The sequence below is a fragment of the Triticum dicoccoides genome, chromosome 2A (assembly GCF_002162155.2).
Source record: "Triticum dicoccoides isolate Atlit2015 ecotype Zavitan chromosome 2A, WEW_v2.0, whole genome shotgun sequence".
In the NCBI taxonomy this organism is placed as follows: domain Eukaryota; kingdom Viridiplantae; phylum Streptophyta; class Magnoliopsida; order Poales; family Poaceae; genus Triticum; species Triticum dicoccoides.
The window spans coordinates 76849714-76868711 of record NC_041382.1 but is presented as its reverse complement, the minus strand read 5'-3'; the positions used below and the strand labels follow the sequence as shown (position 1 = coordinate 76868711).

Below are 18998 nucleotides of genomic sequence, written 5' to 3'. Positions count from 1 at the left end.
GGGAACTTGTAAACCAGTCAATGCCATAGTAGGGGGGCATGGCTACGCCGCGCGCGAGCAGCGAGCAGGCGGAGGAGCTTGGCAGCGGTTACCTGGAGCATCACTAGAGCACGGGGCGGGTTGGAGCATTGCCAGAGCGTCGCCGGAGCGGCGTCATTTTGGGTCGGCCGGAGTTTGAGTTCGTCCATGCGTGTGTCCTGAAAAAAAAACGTGCAAAGAAAAAAAAACTCCTATGGTAGACGTTTACGGGATTTGTTCCGTCCGAGGCTTTGCGGTACGTAAATTTTCATTTTAAGGGGCATATCGTTTTAAGATTTTGAGAAAAATTGCTCTTTGAAGAACACGATACGATGAAAGTTGTAAGCTGTGTTTGGAAGAAGTTATTGTCTATCGTTGGCCTCATGGTAAAAATCGTTGGGAAGGCCTGATAGGCGATGGTTTAGCCTGTGGTGGATGTCATCGATTCGGATCCGCTTATCGTTCACGTGTGCGATCCAATTGCCCTCGAAAGCGCACGTGTACAATTGACGAAGACAGGAACGCATTTTGCATCGTGTGCGTGTGTGTTTCGTATGGTGACGTGCATGTGAGCCTCTGCATTTGTATTGTTTTTAAAAAAAATCGACTTCAAACCAGTCGTACATACGCGCGATCGCCCATAGCTAGAGTTCATACATCAAACATGCCAAACTTCGCGAACCAAAACGCAAAATGTCACCGACGGAACGAAGCCACCAGATCGATCGAGCCAGTCCCTCTCCGGCTAGAGCTTGAAGAGCTTCCTGAGGTTCATGGGGGAGATGTACTTGCTGTCGCCGTCGACGATGTACTTGGCGAGCAGCACGTTGGCCTTCTCGCTGGGATGATACGGGTCCCAGAACACGTGGTTCTCCCGGTCGTCGCACATGCTGGACGTCGGCCCGCACGGCACGATCCCGGCGTACCTGCCGCCGTTGCCGCAGCAGGCCACGCTGGCCGTCGAGAAGCCGTACTTCCTGTGGTTGGCGATGAGCTCCATCACCAGGTCGTACACGTTGGCCAGCAAGAACCTGCCCCCCGGCAGGCCGCCGCCGCCGTTGCCGTTGAGCTCGATGAGGAGGTCGCGGAGCCGCCCGTTGTACTGCGCGGCGAGCGTGTTGGGCAGCTTCACGCACTCGTCGTCCTTGACCCGGTTCAGCGTCTTCTGGTACGGGATGCACCCCAGCGGCCCCACGTTGGCCACCACGAACTTGCGCGCGCCCAGCGCGTGCAGCCGCGTGAGCTGCTCCCGGAGGTGGATGATGAGGTCGTCGATGAAGCCGTCGGGCGACTCGGCCACGCGCGTGCCGGCGGACAGCACCGGCATCAGGTAGTTGTTGAGGAAGTCGTTGGAGCCGACGGTGATGGAGAAGATGGCCTTCTTGTGGATGAACTCTCGCGCCTTCTCCTTGCCCAGCAGCCCGTCCAGCTCCCGCCGCGTGATGTTGAAGTAGTCCACCTGCACGTCCATGCCGATCCGGTTCACGAACACCCGCCCCGTCCCGTTCAGGATCCCCGCCCCGCCGGACGCGTAGTTCACGCCGTTCAGCAGCGCGCCGCCCGTCGTGTTCGGCGCCAGGAACGGCGGCGAGTAGTCCGCCTGGCCCAGCATCTCCCCTGAAAAATGGAGTTTACATCTGTTTAAGTGACAGAGTGATGGCAACTCGTGTTGCTTCTTAGAAAAAACAGTGTGATGGCAACTCTAAGCTCATCGTACGTACAAGGATAATGTATTCAGTAGTTGAAAATGTTTCGTGTTACAGGGACTGAAATTACCTATGATGTCGGCGATGGTCCGGCCGTTGGTGAAGCGGCCGGTGGGCGTCCCGCCGGAGGCGGCGAAGTCGATGCCGTTGGGGTTCATGTCGGCCTTGGAGAGCGTGGAGAGGTAGTTGTTGTTCCCGGCGTCGACCAGCGAGTCGCCGAAGATGAAGGACGCTCCTGGCGTGTCCTCGTCCACGGTGTCCTCCCCTCTCACCCTCACCACCCCCGCCGCGCACAGCACCGCCACGATGGCCACCGCCACCGCCGCCGCCGAAGCCATTCTCCCCATGCAGATCAAGCCTCGGGTCAGCTTGCCACTCGCAACGACAGCACGCACGTACGAACTGAGCAGACACCACAAGAGCAGGGTATAGGCAGGCAGCGAGGCGCCGTTAGGTGGCGCGGTCGATGACTATCTGGACCGTATGTCACCTTCTCCTAGCTCAGGATCTCCATGGGAGCGAGACCATGGATGGGAGAAGAACACACGGCTGGACCGATCGACTGTGGCTTGTGGGATTCGTGTGTGCAGTGGGGGTGCTTGATATGGAAGCTCAGTGGTAGAGGGTTTGTTTTGTTGGTTTGACGCACTTAAGGCTTGGTAGCACTAGATATTTTCCCGTGGTGGACAGTGCTAGATATGGTAGTTAAGCAAACAAGCGTTACGTCTCGCCCTCGTCGCTGCCCTCCTGCCTGCACGGATGCCTCGAGTCGTGTGGAGACGTATGCGCGCGACTGCCGGAGTCAGCAGGGACGGTTGATGCGCGTTGGGCGCTCCCGAAAAGCGGGCGTCTTTTCCCCTCTGCTGGCGCGGTTGGGTGGGGGTTTAGGTGGCCTGAAATGACCAAACGATGCTGCACGCGTTCCAGGGGCGGAGGTGTACTACTCTCGTCGTTGTCTGGCAGATGGTTTCTGTGGGGTTTGCAGCTTCGTGGGAATGGATAGGTGTTGGTGATGGGGAATCTGGGGGTGCATTAAGAAAATTGTGATAAGGTTTTTTTTAATTACTTTTCTATTTTCAAGTTAGTGAGGCAAATTCTTTTTTTTAACAATCTGCAAGCAAATCCAGCACCCTAAACATCCGTGGACGTGACTGGACATGCCCGTCATCTCCTCATTTGTCCTCTCCGATAACCATGCTTTTCGTATGTCAACCCTCGTATTGATGCAAATCTACGCACGTTTATTATATAGAACAAAGTCATTATCAATTAAACAATTTGTTCATATAAAATAAAAGACAATTCAAAAATTCAATACATGCCAAAATCTTTATCTTTACCTACTAATAAAGCGGCTATCGCTTCTGGTCGTCCGTCATTAAAATTACCCTTCAAGTTAATAAAAATTACCACCAATGCCACCCGTAAGTGAAAAACGATTCGTTTTTTCGACCAAAAATCGCCGCCTCCTACACTATTTTATATGAGCGAGTCGAATAGAATTCAGTGAGTGATGAGTAGCAGGGTGGTTGTCCGATCGCTCCTCTAGCGATGAGACTGGGGTTCGATCCCCAGCTTCTACGATTTTATCGTTCTTTTCTCACGCATGACCCATCTATGCATTCATGGGCCGGCGATCCCCAGCTTCTACAATTTTATCGTTCTTTTCTCACGCATGACCCATCTATGCATTCATGGGCCGGCCCATATGCGGGGCTTTACTCCCCTGTTTCTTCTCATTTTACTTTTTTGTCTTTTATGTTTTCTTTCTTCTTTAAATTAATTCGGGATCTAATATTCTAAAGTTACGAGTTTTCAAACAAAATGTTTGAGAAATCATACAATATATGTGAATTCAAAAATGTTTAGAAAATCATAAAAAAATTGCAGATTTAAAAAATGTTGGTGGTTTTGCAAATTGTTTGCAATATTATAAAAGAATCACAATTTGGAAAAATGGTCGGGAAATAAAATCATGTTCATGATTTTGAAAAAATGATCGTGTAGTCAAAACATATTCGGAAATCTGAAAAAAAATGTCCATGACATTTTAGAAAATATTCACAAAAAAAATTATTTTAACAATTTGTACCCCAATTTTTTTAAAAAATATCATCGATTCAATGCATTCATGGGCCGGCCCATATGCGGGGCTTTACTCCCCTGTTTCTTCTCATTTTACTTTTTTGTCTTTTATGTTTTCTTTCTTCTTTAAATTAATTCGGGATCTAATATTCTAAAGTTACGAGTTTTCAAACAAAATGTTTGAGAAATCATACAATATATGTGAATTCAAAAATGTTTAGAAAATCATAAAAAAATTGCAGATTTAAAAAATGTTGGTGGTTTTGCAAAATTGTTTGCAATATTATAAAAGAATCACAATTTGGAAAAATGGTCGGGAAATAAAATCATGTTCATGATTTTGAAAAAATGATCGTGTAGTCAAAACATATTCGGAAATCTGAAAAAAAATGTCCATGACATTTTAGAAAATGTTCACAAAAAAAATTATTTTAACAATTTGTTCCCCAATTTTTTTAAAAAATATCATCGATTCAAAAAATGTTTGTTGAGTCAAAAATATTAATGAATTTGAAACCGTTTCATACATTTAAAAAAGTTTGTAAACAAAACTAAAGCTCATTATTTTTTTTAGAAAATAAAAAGTTTCAAAAAAACATGTTTGTCGATTCGAAAAACTGTTCACTGATTCAAAAGTATTTTATGTTTAGGATTCGATTAGTTTTTTGAAAGTCTTTATATGTCTTGGCGTTGGGAGTAGTTCGTAGTCAATGAGATTTGTTTTTAAAGTTTTAAACGTTTCCTTGCGCAACATAATGACAAATGTGACATGCACTGGCAAACTCATAGTCTTGTGATTTACTGCATCGAATGCATTATGATCACGTGGACATCGCGATCATCGGCTAGGGTGAGAAAAAAATAGGAACATGGTGATCCACTGTGTTAAAATAGAGTACGCTCATGTGTCGGGATATTGAGTCATATTTATTTGGTTAGCCATAATTTTTTGTCTCCGGTTGCAATGCACGGGCATATTTGCTAGTAAAATATAAGAATGAATCAAACACATCCGTTGTTGCGCTCATTGATCCTCCTCTTCATGCCGATCAACCACTTATTGCCTTCATCATCAAAGATGTTAGTGTCCTGCAACATGATCCCCAATTCATCCTTCTCTCTCTCTCTCTCTCTCACACACACACACAACTCCTTACAATGTCGTCGCCTTTTCAACCTCCCAATTTGCATACTTCTCTTCTCCAATTCTATTTTCTCTTTCTAATTGTTCAACATTTCCCGGTCAAACTCCATCTTCTCTCTTTGCACATCTAAGAAGATCTTTTACCTCTCCTCCTTCTTCACCTCCTTGGACGGAAAATGCATGTCCATGTGGAGGACATTTGCTTGCCGCGCCATCATGTGCGACCCTTGAAGGAAATATGCCCTAGAGGCAATAATAAAGTTGTTATTTATATTTCCTTATATCATGATAAATGTTTATTATTCATGCTAAAATTGTATTAACTGGAAACTTAGTACATGTGTGAATACATAGACAAACAGAGTGTCCCTAGTATGCCTCTGCTTGACTAGCTCGTTAATCAAAGATGGTTAAGTTTCCTAGCCATGGACATGTGTTGTCATTTGATGAACGGGATTACATCATTAGAAAATGATGTGATGGACTAGACCCATTCGTTAGCTTAGCACTCTGATCGTTTAGTTTATTACTATTGCTTTCTTCATGACTTATACATGTTCCTATGACTATGAGATTATGCAACTCCTGAATACCGGAGGAACACTTAGTGTGCTATCAAACGTCACAACGTAACTGGCTATCATAGGAGACTCTCTATCATGAAGATAATGGTGCTACTTTGAAGCACAAGTGTGTAAAAAGGATAGTAACATTGTCCCTTCTCTCTTTTTCTCTCATTTTTTTATTTTTTATTTGGGTCTTCTTATTCTTCTTCTTTATGGCCTCTTTTCTTTCTTTCTTTTTTCTTTTGGTCTGCAGTCTCATCCCGACTTGTGGGGGAATCATAGTCTCCATCATCCTTTCATCACTTGGGATAATGCTCTAATAATGATGATCATCACACTTTTATTTACTTACAACTTAATACTTAGAACAAAATATGACTCTATGTGAATGCCTCCGGAGCTGTACCGGGATATGCAATGAATCAAGAGTGACATGTATGAAATAATTATGAACATGGCTTTGCCACAAATATGATGTCAGCTACATGATCATGCAAAGCAATATGACAATGATAAAGTGTGTCATAATAACGAAACGGTGGAAAGTTGCATGGAAATATATCTCGGAATGGCTATGGAAATGCCATAATAGGTAGGTATGGTGGCTGTTTTTGTCGGGGAACGTAGTAATTTAAAAAAATCCTACGCACACACAAGATCATGGTGATGCATAGCAACGAGAGGGAAGAGTGTCGTTCACGTACCCTCGTAGAGCGTAAGCGGAAGCGTTGTGACAACGCGGTTGATGTAGTCGTACGTCTTCACGATCGACCGATCCTTGTACTGAACGTACGACACCTCCGTGATCTACACACGTTTAGCTCGGTGACACCCCGCGAACTCACGATCCAGTAGAGCTTCAGGGAGAGTTTCGTCAGCACGATGGCGTGATGACGGTGATGATGATGCTACCGGAACAGCGCTTCGCCTAAGCACCGCTATGATATAACCGAGGTGGATTATGGTGGAGGGGGGCACCGCACACGGCTAAAAGATCAATGATCAACTTGTGTGTCTAACGCCCTCGATGCGGCTATATCTCCCACGTGTCGAAGCAAGACTTAGAGACATAACCGCATTGAAAGCAATGTCGCAAGTGAGGTAATCTTCGCAACAACCCATGTAATACATAAGGGAAGGAGATACATAGTTGGCTTACAATCGCCACTTCACACAATATATGGATAAAGCATTACATCATCCAGATACAATCAAGGTCCGACTACGGAACCAAAATAAAAGAAGACTACCCCAAAAGCTACACAGATCCCCGATCGACCCCAACTGGGCTCCACTACTGATCGACTAGAACGAAACAACACAATGAACAAGATCTTCATCGAGCTCCTCCTTGAGCTTGGTTGTGTCACTTGCACGGTATCCTCGGCACCTGCAAGCTGGTTTTGGAAGTATCTGTGAGTCACGGGGACTCAACAATCTCACACCCTCGCGATCAAGACTATTTAAGCTTATAGGTAGGGTAAAAGGTATGAGGTGGAGCTGCAGCAAGCGACTAGCATATTTGGTGGCTAACATACGCAAATGAGAGCGAGAAGAGAAGGCAAAGCGCGGTCGAGAAACTTTGATCAAGAAGTGATCCTAGAACAACCTACGTCAAGCATAACTCCAACATCGTGTTCACTTCCCAGACTCCGCCGGAAAGAGACCATCACGGTTACAAACGCGGTTGATGCATTTTAGTTAAGTTAGGGTTTAGGTTTTCTACAACCGGACATTAACAAATTCCCATCTGCCCATAACCACGAGCACGGCTTTCGAAAGTTCAAATCCCTGCAGGGGTGTCCCAACTTAGCCCATCACAAGCTCTCACGGTCAACGAAGGATATTCCTTCTCCCAAGACAATCCAATCAGACTCGGAATCCCAGTTACAAGACATCCTCGACAATGGTAAAACAAGTCCAGCAAGACCGCCCGATGCACCGACATCCTGATAGGAGCTGCACATATCTCGTTCTCAGGGCAACACCAGATGAACACTACGTACAGGTAAAACCAGCCCTCAAGTATCCCCGAGGTGGCGCCGCAAGTGGCTCTGTTTTGGACCAACACTTAGACAAGCACTGGCCCCGGGGGGGGGGGTTAAAATAATGATGATCCTTGGGCTGGCCTAACCCAAGGGAAAAGAGGCTAGGTGGCGAATGGTAAAACCAAGGTTGGGCCTTGCTGGAGGAGTTTTATTCAAGGTGAACTATCAAGGGGTTCCCATTATAACCCAACTGTGTAAGGAACGCAAAATCCGGGAACATAACACCGATATGATGGAAACTAGGGCGGCAAGAGTGGAACAAAACACCAGGCATAAGACCGAGCCTTCCATCCTTTACCAAGTATATAGATGCATTAATTAAATAAGAGATATTGTGTTATCCCAACAAAATATCCATGTTCCAACAAGGAACAAACTCCAATCTTCACCTGCAACTAAAAACGCTATAAGAAGGGCTGAGCAAAGCGGTAACATAGCCAAACAACGGTTTGCTAGGACAAGGTGGGTTAGAGGCTTGGCTTAACAATATGGGAGGCATGATAAGCAAGTGATAGGTATTGCAGCATAGGCATAGCAAAAGAGCGAGCAACTAGCAAGCAAAGATAGAAGTGATTTCGAGGGTATGGTCATCTTGCCTGAAATCCCACAAGGAAGAACGAGTCCATGAAGAAGACAAACGGATGTAGCCAACGGATCCTCACAAACGCAACGTTATCGGAACTAACTCGAAGAAGCAACACCGGAAAGGAGCAAACAACATAGTAAACAACCAACACATCAACATGGCACGATGCACAACCAAGTATGATGCATGTCCGGTTTAATGAAGCATGGCATGGCAAAGTGCACAACCAATCCTACAAATTAAGTGGAGCTCAATATGCAACTCCGTTGCATATTGACGAAACACCACGTGACTTATTTAATTCAATCTTGTTTATGTACCCAACAATATTAAATGTTGTTAAACATGGCAAGAGGGTGAAGCATAAGAAAAACTACCTTTCTAGACAAGTTTAAATGAGGCCGGAACAACAAGCAACAAGTCCGGAAAAAATCCTCATGTGCATATTAATGGATTTGGTACTGTTCTGCCCTAAACCATATTTTAGAGTTGTTAAACATGCAAAGTAAAGTCACCATGATAAACTAGGCATTTTTCTACCCCATTTACATATAAAGTTTATTAAATTCCGAGTTACGGTTATTTAGTTATGAATTAAAGCATTTTAGCAAGGCATAGGAGCAAATTTAATCAAACAACATTTTAAACATTTCAAACATGCATGAAAGTTGAATATTATTAAACTAGACAAAATTCTAAGCAACTTTCATATATAATTTATTTATATCCGATGCACGGTTATTAAGTTATTATATGCATGAAGTACAAGGGGTTTTCTGTAAAACAGGCAAACTCTGAATAATTAGGAAAATCCCAGGCGCTGGAAAAAAAACATCGCGGGCCGAACCTAGAACAGGAGCATGGGCGCGGAATAGTATGTTGCGCCCAGTGCGATGTATAGGTGGGGCAGCTCACCATGGGCTTCGGCCCAGCTGGAAGCAGAGGAGGCCGGCGATAGCGTTTCTGGGCCTCGGGCCATGCGCTGGGCTGGATGAAGCTGGGGCGGCGCTGGGCCTTGGCGCCTGTCGGTGGAGGCGGCCCAATTCGGTGGATCTGGAGGCGGACTGGCTTGGCGCTGGGCCTTGGCGCGATTGAACCAGGAGGCAGTGCATGGTCAACGCGCCCACGACCACGACGAGCAGAGGACAGCCCGGTTGCAGAGGAGGCAGGAAACGGGGCACTCCGACGAGGAAGATGGTCGGCGCAGGCTCTCAGGCATGGGGACGCTCAGAACAAATGGATCCAGGGCGCGGGAAGCCCGTTCCCGGTGGCGGTGGGCTTGACGAAGAAGAGCAGCAGCGGACAGGAGCGGCTCGAGGAGGGGAACTTGGTGAGGGGTTCCGCAGGCACGGGAACACCGGAGATGGCCGGGGACGCGGGGACTGCGTCGGATCCGGCCGGCGGGAGATCGGAGGCGTGCACAGGACGACATTGGCAGAGCTTGGCGCAAAGGCGCGGGTCAGGCGCGGCCATGGCGGTTGCTGCAAGGCCATGGCGCGGGGGATGATGGCGACAAGGTTGCAGGCACGGGGCGGCTCGGCCTCGGGAACCAGAGGAGGCGCGAGCGAGGCCATTGCTCAAGGTCGCGTTGAGACAGGAACGGCGCTCCTGCTCGGGGCCTTGGCCGCGCGAGGCTGGAGGGATCTTCGACTGGAGCAGGGCGGTGCTCCCTGGAGGTTGGGGACGGCTCGGTTAACGGCTTCGAGAATGAGTAGACGAGGCAGCGTCGGGGATTGCGGGGCGGCAACGGAGGCTTGGCTCCGGCGAGAAGGAAAACGCGGGGAGCGGGAAACAGCAAGGAGGCACGATTCCGATCGGCGACGAGGTGCGGGAGAGTCCTGCCGCTCCGGCGGCTCGGCTTGGCGACTGGCGCGGCGGTGGCTTGACAAGAGGAGAAGGAGGCTGCGATCGGGTTGGGCGGCGCTAAAAGCAAGGTGGAGGCGCTCGGCTGTGGTGGTTGGTGGGATGGGGATCCCGAGAGGGATTTTGTGGAGTGGAGGCGGCGAGGAGGAATGATGGGACAGACTCCCTAGATGTTAGGGTTGGCCTAAATATATATAGCAATGAGATAAAGGGCTACTTGGACCCTCCGATTTAGATCGGACGGTCGAGATAAAAAGGTTGGGGATTCCAAATAAAGAAACAAAGACGTTTTGTAGATGTTAGGGGATGATCCGGACACAGTGGTAACGACTGTCCGGGTCGGGTCCGGGACGGATTTCGGACGCGCGCGGGAGGAGGTCCGCGGACTAACGAGAGAGGTTAGGTAGGGCCTGGCGGTGTGAGGTAGACTGTATAGACAGTCTCGAGCTAAGAGAAGAGAGAGAGCCCCGACGATTGTTTCTGGAGACCGAAAACGTCCGACGTTAGACCGGCTATAATGCCGCTATAGTTTAACGGTTGGGCTATCAAACGAACTCTGAATGCGATGAAACTTGACAGGCGGTCTATCTACACTATAATAAGACCGCACGCCAACTTTCAACCCATTCCGAGAACATTTTCCGGCCACTTATAAAATAATATTTCGGACATGTCGCGGGCGCGTGCAAGTGTGGTTGGGCTCAGATCGGACAACGGACGGAACTGGGGGAACCCGACGAATGCAGGTTTTGAAAACATGATGATGCAATGCACATGATGACATGATGAAATGCAACACGCAAGCAAATGACATGGCAACGTCAGCGAATAACTGGAAGACACCTGGCGGATCGGTCTCGGGGCGTCACAACACTCCACCACTACGAGAGGATCTCGTCCCGAGATCTAGAATGGCACCAGAGGGAAAACGGAAGAGAAAAGAGAAGAGGTAAAACTAAGTTGCTTCTTTGACAAACAAGTGAAACCAAAGAAACTTGAGAGGTTAAGCCATTGAAAGAAAGAATACAACAAGGAAGAACGAATTTGAAAACACTTCGTTAGAAAAGAGGAACAAGGAAGAACAAATTCAAGCAGCACTCTGGTTGAGAAGTTATGCAAGACTTTATAAGATGAAAAGAACTTGAGCAGAGGGCACAACACTCCGGTTAAATGGGATAATCAAGGAAAAGAATATGAACTTGGCAAAATGAGTTGATGGGACGAAGACAGCAACATCACAATGCCTCCGGAAGAAAATAATAGAAGACAGAACATTGGAATAAAAGAATTGAGAAGAAAATGCCAACTTCTGCTACGAAAGAGCTTGAAAAGGTATCCTTAGGAGAAAGGTCGAACGGAGTTGTTGGAAAACCAACAACGAAAAGAGTAAGCTTGTAGTGGGCTTATGGAGATGAGAACTTATTTCACCGGGAGGATAGATGAAGAACTTGGGTCATTTATAAGCACCATAAATAGCAACAATCCTTAGGGGAAGCTTTAGGTGAAATATAACCCAAGATAACTCCAATGACGAGATTTATGGGTTTAAAATATCTCATTCTTAACAACATGGGAATCATGGAACATGAACTCAAATTATCAAGAATGACATAATACCACCTCCAATGATACGGTAGAAAGAATTGCACTCCGGGTTGCAAGATGAAGAAAACTTGAGCTCCTTTGAAAAGAATCTTGATGAACACTTCGATTAGGAAATTAAATCCTTGATGAACCATCATGTAGCGTCTCCATGAAGAACTCCGGTAACAAAAGAATGATCAGACGAAAGGGAAGAGAAGTTGAAAACACAAAGTGAAACCTTGTAATGATTTAGATGGATCTCCGTGATGATATAATTGCGAGAGCTTGGAACTCCGGGAAAAATATAAGAAGACACAATTGAAATCAGGAATTTGATGAACCTCCGGAATAAGGAATTAATCACTTGGATGGAACAAGGATAAGAATTACATTATGCTTATCCTTCACCAATTTAAATTGATGACAAGCAACGGATATGGCACACTACTTATTCTCGTAAAAATGATTAAGAGGGGTATGGAGCAAACTTAAGAAGGTCTTCAACGAACCACCGGTAGGATTGAAACAACGAATGAATTGATATGATAAAGAAGGAAGAGAAAACTGTTGAAGGAACCACCGTAAAAACTGAAAAATGAACGAAGAAAGGATAACGAAACACCGGGAAGAATTTGCAAATGAATGAAGATGCTTGAGTGAATTTAGATCCATGCGAACAAAGAGATTACGAGCTGATTAGAGAATCCTTGATTTAAGCACCGGTATGATTTAGAGTATGAGAGCTGAAAGCTGGAATGCATAAATCTTAGATGATGGGCTCCGGATAATCAAACTGAAAAAGAATCTTGAATTGCTCCGGATGGGTGAAAAGAATTCTCACAATCAAAACAATTATGAGAGGATGGCCTCGAACTAGAACCACAAATCTCTGAGAGAACGGATATGATATGGAGGTAAAACTCTTCTTCGGTCTTCAAATGCAGAGAATGATGATGAGAAACACCACCAATAATTATTGAGGCACACCGGAATGAAGAATGGAAAGGTTGAGCCAACGGTGAAAAGAATTTGAAAGATCTTGGTGAAAGACATATGACTGATGACAATTCATTCTTATGTCAAACTTGCAAGAGAATTTGAGAATAACTCCGGGAAAATAAGAAGAGTCAGGTAAGATCCTGGGAAAAGACCTGTGGGTTAAGGCCCACTCAATAGAAACACCGTAGAACGATTTAAAAGAGAGAATGCACCGGTTGAATTAAATGGCTAGAATGAGATAACAACCTCGAGATATCTTGAGCACTCCGAAACAATTGAATAGTGAGAAGTGAATGATTATGAGGTGCACTGGCATGAGAAGGCATTTGAAATGATAAAAAGATATAATCGACAAATCTTGACTTGAATCCACCGGAGATGAAAAGAATGAAGAATGATGAACTTGAGGCTCCGTTAGTATCTTCATGAGCATCACCAGATAAGAACATTGAAAGAAAAGAATGAAGAGACTTCACACGAATAAAAATAGATACTTGATTAAGAAGTCCGATTCCTTGAAGAAAAAGGGTGGGAGGGTGGGGAAAATAAAGACAACTTGGGACGGATGAAGCAAACACCGTTGAGAAGAAATGAGATTGGATCTTGCAAATGTTGAAGTGATCGGATCCACTTGAAGGGAAGCTCACCGGTTGTGAAGAAAATGAAATGACAAACTCGATGATCGAGAAGGGTTAGTATTCACATAGAAGTATGAGAACACCATTTGGGGAAGGTATGGAATCAACATTTGACTTCGAAGCAACTCGAATACCACAACTCAAAAACAAAACAAAGGATTGGCTTGGAAAATAAGCCGGAACAAACATATGATAGAGATTTCGTCCGAAGTTTTCATGGTGGGGCCTACATGGGCTCGATCGTACAACACCATCATGTACAAGGCAGTGCACATGACATAAGAAGCGTCCCCGAGTCAGCATAGCCAAGGACTCTTTAAGACACAACGAGACCACTGTAAAACCAACCGTGGATAGGCGGACCACTAGACGTCGAACCACAATTTCATATCATACATCTGTCGGAAAGATATCCTAAGAGCTACTTGAATTCCCATTTATAAACTCCCGAAACTTTCCGGTTATGTAATCAGGTGTTGGGGATACAGGGGAAGCATAATATCTCACCCAAAACTAGCAAATCCTACATCCAACTGTATCCATCCTTCAACACATAACCAAGAAACCTTCGGAAATCGTTTACCTCAACCTTCGAAAAGCATCCTTTATACGAGTTATGGCAATACTCCCGAACTCCCGCCCCAGTACTGGGTGGCATCGAGGTTATCTCACCAACAACTGCATAAAAGAGATTTTCGATGTTGATAACCCACAAGTATAGGGGATCGCAACAGCTTTCGAGGGTAGAGTATTCAACCCAAATTTATTGATTCGACACAAGGGGAGCCAAAGAATATTCTCAAGTATTAGTAGCTGAGTTGTCAATTCAACCACACCTGGAAACTTAGTATCTGCAGCAAAGTGTTTAATATCAAAGTAATATGATAGTGGCGGTAGCGGCAACAAAAGTAAAGATAGCAAAAGTAATGTTTTTGGTATTTTGTAGTGATTGTAACAGTAGCAGCGGGAAAGTAAATAAGCGAGAACCAGTATATGGAAAACTCGTAGGCATCGGATCAGTGATGGATAATTATGCCGGATGTGGTTCATCATGTAACAGTCATAACATAGGGTGACACAGAACTAGCTCCAGTTCATCAATGTAATGTAGGCATGTATTCCGTATATAGTCATACGTGCTTATGGAAAAGAACTTGCATGACATCTTTTGTCCTACCCATCTTTTGTCCTACCCTCCCGTGGCAGCGGGGTCCTATTGGAAACTAAGGGATATTAAGGCCTCCTTTTAATAGAGAACCGGAACAAAGCATTAGCACATAGTGAATACATGAACTCCTCAAACTATGGTCATCACCGGGAGTGGTCCCGATTATTGTCACTTCGGGGTTGCCGGATCATAAGACATAGTAGGTGACTATAGACTTGCAAGATAGGATCAATAACTCACATATATTCATGAAAACATAATAGGTTCAGATTTGAAATCATGGCACTCGGGCCCTAGTGACAAGCATTAAGCATAGCAAAGTCATAGCAACATCAATCTCAGAACATAGTGGATACTAGGGATCAAACCCTAACAAAACTAACTCGATTACATGATAAATCTCATCCAACCCATCACCGTCCAGCAAGCCTACGATGGAATTACTCACGCACGGCGGTGAGCATCATGAAATTGGTGATGGAGGATGGTTGATGATGACGACGGCGATGAATCCCCCTCTCCGGAGCCCCGAATGGACTCCAGATCAGCCCTCCCGAGAGGTTTTAGGGCTTGGCGGCGGCTCCGTATAGTAAAACGCGATGATTTCTTCTCTCTGATTTTTTTCTCATCGAAACTCAATATATGGAGGTGGAGTTGGAGTCGGAGACGCAACAGGGGGGCCATGAGGTAGGGGGGCGTGCCCTAGGGGGGGGGGGGCGCCCCCACCCTCGTGAGAAGGGCGTGGCCCCCCCGGTCTTCATTTTTATGACTCCCCCCGGTCTTCATCTTTGGCGAGGATTTTTTATTGTTTTTTCTAAGATGTTCCGTGGAGTTTCAGGTCAATCCGAGAATATTTGTTTTCTGCACATAAAACAACACCATGGTAATTCTACTGAAAACAGCGTCAGTCCGGGTTAGTTCCATTCAAATCATACAAGTTAGAGTCCAAAACAAGGGCAAAAGTGTTTGGAAAAGTAGATACGATGGAGACGTATCAACTCCCCCAAGCTTAAACCCTTGCTTGTCCTCAAGCAATTCAGTTGACAAACTGAAAGAAAGAAAGAAAAACTTTTACAAACTCTGTTTGCTCTTGTTGTTGTAACTATGTCAAGCCAGCATTCAAGTTTTCAGCATAGATCATAACTAACCACATTCGCAATAATTCTCAGGTCTCATCATTACTCATATCAATAGCATAATCAACTAGCAAGTCATAATAATAAATCTCGGATGACAACACTTTGTCGAAACAATCATAATATGATATAACAAGATGATATCTCGCTAGCCCTTTCTGAGACCGCAAAACATAAATGCAGAGCACCTTTAAAGATCAAGGACTGACTAGACATTGTAATTCATGGTAAAAGAGATCCAATCATAGTCATACCCAATATAAATTAACAATGATGAATGCAAATGACGGCTGTGCTCTCCAGCTAGTGCTTTTTAATAAGAGGGTGATGACTCAACATAAAAGTAAATGGATAGGCCCTTTGCAGAGGGAGGCAGAGATTTGTAGAGGTGCAAGAGCTTGGTTTTGAAATAGAGATAAATTGTATTTTAAGCGGTATACTTTCATTGTCAACGTAACAACTAAGAGATGGCGATATCTTCCATGCTAAACACATTATAGGCGGTTCCCAAACAGAATGGTAAAGTTTATACTCCCCCTCCACCAACAAGCATCAATCCATGGCTTGCTCAAAACAACGAGTGCCTCCAACATACATTAGGTCCGAGGGGGAGTTTTGTTTGCAATTAATTTTGATTTAGTTTGCATAAAGCATGGGACTGGGCATCCCGGTGACCAGCCATTTTCTCGTGAGTGAGGAGCGGAGTCCACTCCTCTTGAGAATCACCCGCCTAACACGGAAGATAAGGACAGCCTTTGTTGATACATGAGCTACTCGAGCATACAAAACAGAATGTTTATTTGAAGGTTTAGAGTTTGTCACATACAAATTTACTTGGAACGGCAGGTAGATACCGCATATAGGAAGGTATGGTGGACTCATCTGGCATAACTTTGGGGTTTAAGGGATTGGATGCACAAGCAGTATTCCCGCTTAGTACAAGTGAAGGCTATGTTGGGGAACGTAGCAGAATTTTAAAATTTTCTACGCATCACCAAGATCAATCTATGGAGTCATCTAGCAACGAGGGAGAGAGGAGTGCATCTACATACCCTTGTAGATCCCGAGCAGAAGCTTTCAAGAGAACGGGGTTGATGGAGTCGTACTCGACGTGATCCAAATCACCGAAGATCCTAGTGCCGAACGGACGGCACCTCCGCGTTCAACACACGTACAGAGCGAGGACGTCTCCCGCGCCTTGATCCAGCAAGGAGGAGGGAGAGATTGAGGAAGAGGGCTCCAACAGCAGCACGACGGCGTGGTGGTGATGAAGCTGCAGTACTCCGGCAGGGCTTCGCCAAGCTCTTATGGAGGAGGAGAGGTGTTGGGGAGGGGAGGGGCTGCGCCTTGGATGTTGTGTGCACCCCTCCCCTCACCCCTCTATTTATAGGGGAAAGGGGAAGGGGGCCGGCCCCCTCTAGATGAGATCTAGAGGGGGGGGCCAAGGGGAGGGGGGCTTGCCCCCCAAGCAAGGGGGCACCCCCCCCTTAGGGTTTCCCCCAACCCTAGGAGCATGGGCCCTAGGGGGGTGTGGCGCCCCAGCCCACTTGGGCTGGTTCCCTTCTTCATACAGCCCATAAGGCCCTCCGGAAGAGGTGGACCCTCCCGGTGGACCCCCGGAACCCCTCCGGTGGCCCTGGTACAATACCGATATGCCCTCGAAACTTTCCGGCGACCATATGACAACTTCCCATATATAAATCTTTACCTCCGGACCATTCCGGAACTCCTCATGACGTACGGGATCTCATCCGGGACTCCGAAAAACATTCGGTAATCACATACAAGTCTTCCTAACAACCCTAGCGTCACCGAAACTTAAGTGTGTAGACCCTACGGGTTCGGGAGACATGCAGTCATGACCGAGACGACTCTCCGGTCAATAACCAACACCGGGATCTGGATACCCATGTTGGCTCCCACATGCTCCACGATGATCTCATCGGATGAACCACGATGTCGAGGATTCAATCAATCCGTATACAATTCCCTTTGTCAATCGGTACGTTACTTGTCCGAGACTCGATCGTCGGTATCCCAATACCTTGTTCAGTCTTGTTACCGGCAAGTCACTTTACTCGTACCGTAATGCATGATCCTGTGATCAACCACTTGATCACATTGAGCTCATTATGATGATGCATTACCGAGTGGGCCCAGAGATACCTCTCCGTCATACGGAGTGACAAATCCCAGTCTCGATTCGTGCCAACCCAACAGACACTTTCGGAGATACCTGTAATGTACCTTTATAGTCACCCAGTTACATTGTGACGTTTGGCAGACCCAAGGCACTCCTACGGTATCCGGGAGTTGCACAATCTCATGGTCTAAGGAAATGATACTTGACATTCAGAAAAGCTACAGCAAACGAACTACACGATCTTTGAGCTAAGCTTAGGATTGGGTCTTGTCCATCACATCATTCTCCTAATGATGTGATCCCGTTATCAATGACATCTAATGTCCATAGTCAGAAAACCATGACTATCATTTGATCAACGAGCTAGTCAACTAGAGGCTCACTAGGGATGTGTTGTGGTCTATGTATTCACACATGTATTACGATTTCTGGATAACACAATTATAGCATGAACAATAGATAATTATCATGAACAAAGAAATATAATAATAACCATTTTTTTATTGCCTCTAGGGCATATTTCCAACAGTCTCCCACTTGCACTAGAGTCAATATTCTAGTTACATTGTGATGAATCGAACACCCATGCAGTTCTGGTGTTGATCATGTTTTGCTCGAGGGAGAGGTTTAGTCAACGGATCTGCTACATTCAGGTCCGCATGTACTTTACAAATCTCTATGTCTCCATTTTGAACACTTTCACGAATGGAGTTGAAGCGACGCTTGATATGCCTGGTCTTCCTGTGAAACCTGGGCTCCTTGGCAAGGGAAATAGCTCCAGTGTTGTCACAGAAGAGGGTCATGGGGCCCGACGCATTTGGTATGACTCCTAGGTCGGTAATTAACTCCTTCACCCAGACTACTTCTTGTGCTGCCTCCAAGGCTGCCATGTACTCCGCTTCACATGTAGATCCCGCCACAACGCTTTGCTTGCAACTGCACCAGCTTACTGCCCCACCATTCAAAATATACACGTATCCGGTTTGTGACTTAGAGTCATCCAGATCTGTGTCGAAGCTAGCATCGACGTAACCCTTTACGATGAGCTCTTCGTCACCTCCATAAACGAGAAACATTTCCTTAGTCCTTTTCAGGTACTTTAGGATATTCTTGACCGCTGTCCAGTGTTCCATGCCGGGATTACTTTGGTACCTTCCTACCAAACTCACGGCAAGGTTTACATCAGGTCTGGTACACAGCATAGCATACATGATAGACCCTATGGCCGAGGCATAGGGGACGACACTCATCTTTTCTCTATCTTCTGCCGTGGTCGGGCATTGAGCCGTGCTCAATCTCATACCTTGCAATACA

The 18998-nt window shown here is 45.8% G+C and overlaps 1 protein-coding gene across 1 annotated transcript; it reads right to left on the bottom strand.

Annotated features, from left to right (window-relative positions):
- Positions 1-587: 587 nt before the first annotated feature.
- LOC119353391 (GDSL esterase/lipase At2g23540-like) lies at positions 588-2350 on the bottom strand. Its single transcript, XM_037620015.1, has 2 exons — positions 1795-2350; positions 588-1635 (listed from the first exon to the last, which is right to left on the bottom strand). The coding sequence occupies exons 1-2, from the start codon at positions 2069-2071 to the stop codon at positions 764-766; spliced, it is 1149 nt and encodes a 382-aa protein (XP_037475912.1). The 5' UTR covers positions 2072-2350; the 3' UTR covers positions 588-763.
- Positions 2351-18998: the final 16648 nt, after the last annotated feature.